Genomic DNA, 10,671 nt, shown 5'->3' on the forward strand with positions numbered 1-10,671 from the left:
CTTATTTTTCGGGTTTCTTCAACCCAATTTCTGAATTTGACCCAGTTCAAGAATCTCTTCTTTTTTGGATTCATTAAAATGACCGGTTCCTGCATTGTTAACTCGTCTGGTTCTTATTCGACCCGGTTCCAACTCGGCCAGGTTGGCTCAACTCGGTGAGTTGACTCAACAACGTTCTGGTGGCTTGTGTGACTCGTCCGACGTCCAATCAGGGTGATTTTGGTGGCGTTGGATTCCTCTCATCAAGAGATTCAATTTTATAAGGCATAAACTTTAAAACAAATTTCCAACATTTTTTTTATTAAAAAATATGGCAAATAGTGTGGCATCCTTCCAAGTTCCGACTCTCAACAACAATAATTATGACAACTAGAGTATCAAGATGAAAGTTCTTCTTGGAGTACACGATGTTTGGGATATCGTTGAAAAAGGCTTTAGTGACCAGAAAGAGAAGATGCTCTTACATAAGAGCAAAAGACAACTTTAAAGGATTCAAGAAAGAGAAACAAGAAAGCTCCCTACCTCATCTATCAAACATTAGATCATGATGGTTTTGAAAATATTTTGAGTGCAACCCCGCTAGAGAACCGAGGGAGAAGTTGCAAACCTCTTACCAAGGGGTTGAGAATGTGAAGAGGTCCGTCTCCAAACATTTAGAGGTGAATTTGAATCCTTACATATGAAAGCATCTAAGTCTATTTCAGATTATTTCTCAAGAATAGCAGTTGTTTCTAATCAATTGAAAACAAATGGTGAAAAACTAGAAGATGTGAGAATAATAGAGAAGATACTCCGTTTGTTGGATCCCAAACTTGAGCACATCATCGTGACGATTGTAGAAACTAAAGACTTAGAAGAAATGACGATTGAGTAACTCCAAGGATCGTTACAAGCCTAAGAAGAAAAACACAAAAAGAAGTAAGATATCCTTGAACAACTTCTCAAGACACAAATAAAAAAAAAAAGGAAGAAGAACAAGGCTATGCAAGAAACCAACGTGGTCGAGGAAGAGGTCGAGGTTGTGGACGAGGAAGAGGTTGCGGTCATGGACGAGGTTGGAATTACAACAATAAAAATTCCAACAACAGTTACGAAAAAGGGGAAAGCTCAACAAAAGCATGAAGAAGGAGAAATCGTACACCCAATATTCTTCAAAAGTTTGGTGGGAAGGCTACGCTACCTAACTTATACAAGGCTTGATATTCTCTATGCAATCGGATTGGTCAGCCACTACATAGAATCTTCAATAACAACCCATTTCAAAGCCACAAAGAGAATTCTTCGCTATCTTAAAGGTACTATTGACTTAGGCTTGTTCTATTCAATTTCTAATAATTACAAGCTTATTGGATATAGTGATAGCAATTGGGGTGGAGACATAAATAATCGAAGTACTACTGGATTCGTATTTTTCATGGGAGATACTGCCTTCACGTGGATGTCATAGAAACAATAGATTGTCACATTATCCACTTGTGAAGCATAATATGTTGCGGCTATCTCATGTGTTTATCAGGCAATTTGGCTCAGAAATCTATTGAAAGAGATAGTATTGACACAAGAAGAGCCTACCAGAATCTATATCGACAACAAGTCAGTCATTGTCTTAGCAAATAATCCAATATTCCATGATTGAAGCAAGCACATTGATATTTTCTGCCACTATATAAGGGAGTGCGTTGCAAGAAAGGATGTGCAAGTTGAATATGTGAAGTCACAAGATCAAATCGCCGATATTTTTACTAAACCATTGACATACGAAGACTTCACAAGATTAAGGAACCTACTTGGAGTCGCAAGATCAAGTTTAAGGGGGGGGGGGGGGGGGGGGGGGGAGAGGGGTGGGACACGTGATCCATAATCCAAGCGCAACTCAAGGAAGCTTCGTGATTAAGAGTTGAGCTGGCAACTTAAGTCGGTAAGTTCTTTGTGCTGGCAAGAAGCTTGGAGAAGAAGCAAGATAAACAAATTTGCCATTTAGTAGAGATTTCTGTGGTGATTATTCACCCTCTACATCTATAAAATACCTATGTAACTATGCAAAAAGAAAGAAAAAACAGTGTTATCAGAAACTGTTCTTCTTCCTTCTTCCTGCCTATGCATAAAAAAATTACAGAGAGAGAGAAAGATAGATAAAAAGGATTGATCGTCATTTTCCATCAGTTGTCTCTACTACGGGAAAGGAAACGAAGTTGTCTCTGCTTCCGAGTGATGAAACCACCAATTGGAAGATAAGACTCCAGCAATACTTCCAGAAATTAAAAGCATTAATGAGCAAGTGTTGTAATAACAACATGCACGAGATACCACAAGGGCCAATTATACTAGCATTACAACCAACGAGCAATTCCAGTTTTTTGGAATGAGATTATGGTTGACTCATTGGAAGGAACAGTTAATGATACCAACGTTCTAGAAATAAATCATGCCCACAAAAACAAAGTTGTCTCTGCTGTTGGAAAGACTTCTGAGATACCAAAAACAATCCAACAAGTAATTATGCCAGAAATAAGTAGAGACAGAGCTGGACTTGCTGAATTACAGTTGACTTGGAGATCAAAGATGAAAGCAAGATACTTCCAACGGTCAGAGAGCTATCTTCTAGCTGCATCAACGACGAATGACTCGCCTGTGAAGGCGATTGTTGTGAAGACAAGGGCCACGAAGAAGAGCAGTTGCTTCTAAGTTTTTTAGTAATCCAGTAATCTGCGTTGGTAGTGGCGTCTCTTCTCGTCGACAAAACGTATTATGTGAGATCATTATTTCTGCATTGAAAGTAGATTACAACCATTGGTATCTCTTGCTAATACTCATCATCGTATTTTTTATGGAATTTACTCTGCTCGGCCTAATGGTATTTTCCGGTGATCATGCACTCTGTTACAACTAATCTCTCTCTGGTATTTCTCTCGAAATCGTATTGCTCTGGTATTGCTCTCTCTGGTCTCATCCAAATCCTGGTGGACTTTAATCATCAAAAAATTTTAAAAAGCCATTTTCACGTGTATCCAAACAAGAAAAATTATATTCTTCTTCCATTTTCTCTCTCATTTTCCATGGGCATCAAAACATGAGAAAAGAAACTTCTTTTCTTTTCTTTTCTCTTTCTATTTTGCTTCTCTTTCTTTTCTTTTCTCTCTACTTTTTGTGTTCCACAGCCTAAAATAAACACAATTTCCTCTCCTATTCACCCCCTTTTTGATCTTGCTGGGGTGTTGATAGAATCTCTAACGTTTAAAGGAAAAGATACAAGAAAAATATTCTTGGTACCTTCTTCATCCACCTTGCCCGTCAAAAGTTTTGCCAGAGCTTTTGTGAAGCATCGTCTCAGTATGTTTTTTTAACGCAATTTGGCATATTTTTAAGCTCAAAAGAGGGTGTTATTGGAATCTTTCATGAGCGTCACTCCACAGAGACTGTAAGAGATGAAAGAGGACCGGAGGCATCTGATGCGACTTCTTATTAATATCTCGTCCTTTGGAGTTGGTTGGGGAAGATGGGAAATCAGGGTTTTTATGTTTACTAAAATATGAAATCTTATTTGATCTCAACTAGTCTAGTCGAAGCACTTTTGAATTGGATCTTGTTCATCAACTGACGCCGGCGGCGGCTCGGAAGACCCGACTGTGTGACCACTCTGGTCTTCTTCTGCTGAAACCATTTTTTGGTCAAAATACAAAAGAAAAGAATTTCAGAAAACAAGATGAGAAAATTGTTATTGTCTTCATCTGTTGTTGTCCAAATTTTATCGGTTATTCAATTACAAGGAATCCTCAACTGTAATGGCCTACTTTAAGTGCTAAATCTAGTGAAATGGCAGAGAAAGCTTTGCAACTGAAGGAAGCAAATACTCGGGCACAATCAATAATTCTTCAGCGTCTGTGCGGTCTCTTTCCTCTTCCTTTCCTCGCAACATCTAATAAAATTGAGTACAGACTAGTTGATCGGATTCAATAAGCCCCACCTTCCCCAATGCATCTGAACTCCCTCTTCAAGAAAAAACGTAGGGACCCCAAATCACAAGGAGAGTAAGCACATTTGCAAGCACAGTCTGTAAGCAAATAAATAATGGAGTGCCCGTGTTTACCATTAAGCTGTTGCCTCAAATCAGGGAGATGAGAGACATTAGAAGAAGGGCAAAGCTTGGTAAAATTTTAACATTTAAAGCACCGACCTGAGAGTGTCTGACATGGAATACGGTGCATTAAGAAGACACTAAGTTAATGCACTGGGGCTCCACTGAGGCTCCAGATGGCAACGCGACTGCTGGTCGCTTGATACAGAAGCATAATAAAGAGGGAGGGACATCCACATTGAACAGGAAGGTGATCATAAATATAGAGGAAAAGCATCTTAAGCTTTGAATGTAATTTGATGTGAATCGTTTCTGACAATCTACCGCGCGTTCATCACTAATCGACTCATAACTGATTGGCTATCTTTATCTTTTCTGGGTGGGTAATGAGAATCTTTGCTAAACATTTACCACTCTCAATAATAATAATAATTAATAATAATGGGTAACAATTAGAAATACAGAAGGACTCAGCACAATCACTACCTCGAACCTTCAGGTTCTTAAAAAAAAAAGAAAAAAAAAAAAACCTCTGAGAGAGATTTGAACATCAATTCTTTTCCATTCTTTATCTCTTTTTTCTTTAATAGAATACGTCGTCAGAGAGTTGCAGCAGCGGATCTCAGCCGCTGGATTCCTTCCAAATCTCCTCCAGTTCTCTGGCAAATGCTTTCTGCCTTCCAACGACGATGGTGATATGATCCTTGTCGTTCACCACCTTGACGTTGGCTCTGGGAATCCTCGACTGAACCGCGTAACTGCAATCGACGGGGAGGAGTTCGTCGTCACGGCCATGAAATACCGTCACCTGACATTTGAGCTGCTCTCTCACGGCGTCCAAATAGGCGTCGATCTTGTTGGCGGCCCCGCATATGATGTTGTGCAAGGTATGCCAGGCAGCGTAGTGTGTATGACAGAAGAACCCCTCCAACAAGAAAGTTCGGATCCTGTTCGAACAATTTCGAGTGAGAAAAAATAATAATAATTGTCGTGATAGAGAAGTGCACAGAAACAATTATAATATATGGGCCTTTTCCTTTGGTGTGGATTAAGTTCGGATAATTGGAGACTTCAAAATGCCCTTGGGTCGATCTTATAAACTAATGGAAGTTCAGCTCTATTCCTTTTCAATTATGTGACAGCTTAGAGCGATTTAAAAATGGACTTTCATGGTGGAACTTTATTGCAATTTAGTGCAGGTTAATCCAATATAAATGAAGCTTAATTTTCTCAGTCATTTAGTGTACTATTATTCCAGTGCATATGTGATCCAAGGGAAGTAGGGATGAATTTTCATCCTTGAATAAAAAACAAGGTCTTTCTCATTCCCGTCAAAATGGGAAAACGGAAAAAATATTAAACTTAAAAAAGTATCAAGCAATTAGGATTTGAGAATCAAACAAGAATTGAAGTCTTTTTCTATATTTAATCGGTTGTTTTGAATGTTGGTTACCTGTTTCTGGTGATCTGCTTGACGATGGATTCCAACAGCCGGTGGTGTTTGCAGATGACGAAACAAACAAGGCGGCTGATGTGCTCATACCAGCAGGCGATGGACGCCCCAAACGCGATCAGCGGCCACACACGACGCGGCGCCACCTGCCGGAGCACGTACTGGGTCCCGTTCTCCTCTCCCTTTGCTACTGGGAAATATGGCTGCGCGTTCGGTTTTGCACGTGAGTCCAGTTTAACACAAGGGATAAAAAGTAAGACGAGGAAGAAGAGAAGCGGGAAGCTTACAGGAGCGAGCAGGGTGAGAGACTTGACGGCACCGGGGTATTTGACGGCGAGGGCGAGGGCCAAAATGCTGCCGAGAGAGTGGGCGACGATGTGAAATGACTTCAACTTGTAAGGTTCGAGCACCGAGCGTTCGATCATGTCGATGTGCTCTCGGAGAGTGTAGAGGGAATCCGTCGGTTTTGGACTTCGCCCGAAACCCAACAGATCTATGGCGAACAATCTATATCGGGATTTTGTTCCCTCTGAAAAGTTGGGGAAAAGCGTTTCAGTCCAAAACGCCGATGACGATATGAAGCCATGGATGAACAAGACGTTCTCCTCCGCTTTATCTGCCGGAGTTTTGAAAAAAAAAAAAAAAAACACCACTAAATGATTTAAAGCGAAAATGGGAAGAAAAAGTGAAGCACAGTAAACCCAAAAAAGAAGTGAATATATACAGACCTTTGGCACCTTCGGCTCGGACGTACAGCGTTTCCTTGCCGGAGGAGCTCCAAGAAGTGCAGGTCTTACAGTCGCAATCGGACCATCTCGGAACAGGATGCGACTGCTGGCCTCCGATCTTCCCCTGCAGCATCTCTACAATGGTGGAGTTGATGGTAACCGTCGATCTCACGCCACAGTTCTTCACCTTCTCCACTGAACGAATGGCTGCTCCCTCCAGTTTCAGCCGCCTCAGTTCCTTCACCGTCGTCCTGGAGATGTCCGAAACCAAAGAAGGACGTGTATAAAGGGTGTCGGAGATATCCTCTAGCTGCAGCTTCCTTGAGCACAAGCAAACTATCTTGGACTCTCCTCGCTCGGACACGAGTATTTTTCCACTGCTTGTGATCGCTTCCTTGGCCGACGAGCAGTAACACGGCCTCCATTCGGCTTCCACAAAGAAATCCACCCACTTGAAGACGACACAGAGAAACACATCCAGGAGGTCAAGAACGCAGAAGACGAAAAAGCTTATCACCTCGTTAACAAGCCTGCCCGTTAACGTTACAACTATTCTCCCAGTGCTCACTACTGCCATTTCCCCTCTTTATATCGTCACCCTTCTTCTCCAAAACTAAAATGCTACTCCAGAAACCAATTAAAGAACCCCTCAAAAAAAAAAAAAAAAAAAAAAAACCAACGAAAGAGAGACCTAAATAATTGAAGAAGCTCTCAGTACTGCGTTACCAAAACGCTCCTTCTAACAATCTGGCACTCCATTAATGCAGTAGAGAAGAAGAAGAAGAAGATGAAAAAGCATCTTATGATCTCCAGAGCTGGCCTTCGTCTCCAACCACTGTGAGCTTCTCTCATGCTCTTGGGCCATCTTCACCACCCACACAAAGGCCAGGATAGGAAAACCCAGAAGGAGAAGTCATAAATAAAAAAACGGGGTTTTGTATTTTTAATCCAGGTGCCAATGGGTGGGCGTTGAGAAAAAAAAGGTGTTTGGGTTTAGGGAAAGGCGTGTAAGAGAGGGTCCTCTCTTTAAAAGCAAAGGAAGCAAGACAGAGTGAGAGAAGAGGTTTGACACGTACAAATAGATAGCCGATCAATGAATTCATTGTTTCATTAAAATCGTTTGTTGGCCAAGGTATCGTGGTAGGTGGTGGTTGAACTTCCGACTAACAATTCCCTTCAGCTACTCTTTTCTCCAACTTTACTTTTTTAAAAAAATACTTTCTCCTTTCTCTTGTTTTTTCTTACTGCCATTACCATTGATTATGCTGTTGCTGCTCCTTTTTTGTTTCTGGATTTTGAACGTTTAAAATATATGGAAATATATGAATATGCGCCTTTGAGTTTTGTTCGACGTCCAAGTCTTTTCATTTATTATTTGCCGTCTACAGCACATGATTCCCATCCCTGTCGAAGCCTCATCCCTTTCACTTCCATTCTCCACCGCTTTCACTTCCATGAAAACCTAATTTAAACACGAATAAATTATGTAAGATGAAAGCCTTTTTTTTTTCTCTCTATTTTTTTCTTTTCTTTTCTCTGAGTTCTTAAATTTGGGTTTAGGTTCTTCTTTACAACCTTACTAACTGATTTAGCAAGTTTACCTACAAATGTCCAGTATTCCTCATTTTACACAGGCAGTAGCTAGAGGAAGATGACAACTATGGGTTTCCTCGTTAGAGACCAAGCCTGCATATTTAATCATCTCGCCAACAGTTTTTCCCACCAGCTTGGTTTTTCCATGCATTTTTTTCACACTCAAACGTGTTAATTAGAGCATAATAACAAAAGTTAGGAATCAATTACTCTTCTGGTAACTAAAACTTATCACTGGTTCAAAAACGCGAATTACGAAGGATTGGAGTTATTGAATCCTCCAAGAGACCACAGACTTGTTTCGGCGCAGCCTATTTAGGTTGGCATTTGCTTAAAGATGATAATGATTTGTGCATGTTGAAAAGTCTAATGGTCTCATTCACCCCTTTGTGACTAAGTCATCATTCATAGAATCATCTACATTACCTTATTTCTTGAGAGCGAGGTATAGCTTTTGAGCAATATGTATAAACGTCTTTCCCTTTCAATGTGTTTTTATCCTTCATTCAATATACCAGTTATGAAGGAGGACAATATTCCCCTATTTTGGTGCTCATTTATGAGTGACTTATTTGAAATGACATTGGACTCAAGTCTAAGTCAAGGTTGGCTGCACCCAACTTTTCTTCCTTGCAAAACTTAAATCTATTAAAAAAATACCATTATCTCAAAAAAAAAATGTAAAAAAATAATATCAACATCAAAAATAATAATAAATTAATTTTTAAATAATTCACTTCAGTTTTTAATGGCAAGAATTAAGCTTTAGAGGACTTACGTACAAACTCCTTTCGTGTTTTATGAAAATATAGAAAAATCATGGATGCTCCAACAAATTGCACTCAGATTGGCTAAGAACACAAATCCATTCGTAGCCTCTGAAAAACCGATTGGGAGAATTAAATTTAAGCCACCACGATTGAATGAATGAGTGAATGGATGGAAAGAGCTTCAAAGCACTTGAAATCAACACCAAGAGAGGGACCCAAAGGGCACACATTTTTCGAATGCCTTGAATTGAATGAATGAGGTGAGTTTACATGGATTTATATAGTTTTTCAAAACACTTTTAAAAAAAGAATAAAAATATCCTCATGCATGTTGTCATCTAGGTCTTTTGATACTTTTATACAAATCAATGTGATCTTCCTTCAGCCAATGTGTTGTTCTTCCCTTCATCTTCCATGATTCTTGGATCTTGATTTTTTCCTCTTAATTGATTGAATTTGAGAGAATATTTCTCCTTGATTGAGTTGGGTAGATTGAGATTGATTTTTAGGAGAATCTTGAGTAGCTTTGGAAGGTTGTAGTGGAGCCCTCATGTGAGGAGGAGTCTTCCAGGTAGAGGTGGGCGTCACCTTTGTATGGCCTGATGTAGCCTTCTTTTGTCATGCCTTCCTTTGCTACCCTTTGCGTGATTTTTACATGGTAGATGTATCCTTCCTTTTATGTGGTTGCATATTGATGTTCCCTCCTTTGCAGGTCTTTGTATGTTGATGTTCCTTTATGTAAGTCTATTTTGCTTAACAATTAAAGAGTGGCCTCAGATGGGGACCTCAAACAATCAACCCTCGTGGTCATGTGTATAACATTAACAAGACTTGTCCTGAATGAACCTTGTTTCAATAATAGCTTGAAAGTAAGTCCCCTACTCGTGTATAACATGCGTCCTTAGTCGTGTATATGATGAAATATCTCCGAGAGAAGCAAATTGCATATGACTTAATTTCATTGCTGATTCTTTTTAACTATTTCTTTATTAAAATTGAATTTGACAAGTGATCTTCTCTCCTCCAAATTGATAAATTTGTAATCCTTATAAACTAATCAAGCTCTAGTAGACTGGATAAAACGTTATAGCCCTATAACATTTAACAAATAATTATACTTGAAAACCCATATGACAGACCAAAAGCACGGAATAGTCACTCGAAGGTAGCCATGCAGGGTAGATGCCGCAAAGCTATGTGGTATGAGGATGTTATCTTCTTCTTCCTTTAAGAGGTTCAGTATGTACAGATGTCGGTTTGGCTTAGTAAAAGCTCTTTGATTACTCTTCATGATATCTCTCTTTATTTTATGTTTTAGAGTTGGAACTCGTCTATTGGTAGGTGGCTGCTTCTGGCCAACGGTGTCCATCTAGACATTGCATTCCATAAGCTTGATCCAAGCTCAATCTTCCTTCTACAGTGCGTACATTCATTTGATTAAAGATCTGGCAACCTCGAGCACCGAGGGTAAAGTCACCTGGTTGGTAAGATTTTTCATGAGAAATCTTAGCCAACATCAAGCCTTTAAAGTGCTCGACCAAATCACCACTGAAACTAATGCTAAATAAGCATCACTTCAGCACAACTGATGTCTAATATCACTATTTTTAATTCGTTCAAGTATATTTATGAGATACATTGAGATCTTGAAAGAAACTAAACAACTACAATTCATACCCCCACCGTTATATACTCTCTCTTCGGCAGACTAAAAACCTCTCTTAAAGTTCTCTCTTAAAGTAGATATTAAAAAGGATATCAAGATTACCCCATCACTCCAGACCTAAAGTGAGGTTTTGCATAGCACGGGCCAAAACATTGGTATGCCCATTCATGTAGGAGGCTCCTATCTTTCAAGTTCATATATTGTTTATAATATATATAAGAATGGTCCAATAATGGATCCAAGATCATGTTTATTTCTTAAAAAAAAAAGTGGTCATAATACTTCAAACTTGTGATATTTATGTGAAAAAATGAAAGATTAGAGAGAGACAAAAGATTTCATTTGATTGTGTAAAGTTTTCCATAGTGGACAGCCTGTAAACTCAC

General features: G+C 39.4%; 1 protein-coding gene across 1 annotated transcript; it reads right to left on the reverse strand.

Annotated features, from left to right (window-relative positions):
• Positions 1-4,481: 4,481 nt before the first annotated feature.
• LOC137948133 (probable lysophospholipase BODYGUARD 3) lies at positions 4,482-7,239 on the reverse strand. The gene is made up of 4 exons (XM_068794093.1): positions 6,257-7,239; positions 5,816-6,144; positions 5,529-5,731; positions 4,482-5,022 (listed from the first exon to the last, which is right to left on the reverse strand). The coding sequence occupies exons 1-4, from the start codon at positions 6,831-6,833 to the stop codon at positions 4,698-4,700; spliced, it is 1,434 nt and encodes a 477-aa protein (XP_068650194.1). The 5' UTR covers positions 6,834-7,239; the 3' UTR covers positions 4,482-4,697.
• Between the last annotated feature and the right edge of the window lie 3,432 nt (positions 7,240-10,671).

The sequence above is a fragment of the Aristolochia californica genome, unplaced genomic scaffold, assembly GCF_029961685.1.
Source record: "Aristolochia californica isolate CCGP_79_NKW_82.1479 unplaced genomic scaffold, dmAriCali1.0.hap1 SCAF_13, whole genome shotgun sequence".
Lineage (NCBI taxonomy): Eukaryota > Viridiplantae > Streptophyta > Magnoliopsida > Piperales > Aristolochiaceae > Aristolochia > Aristolochia californica.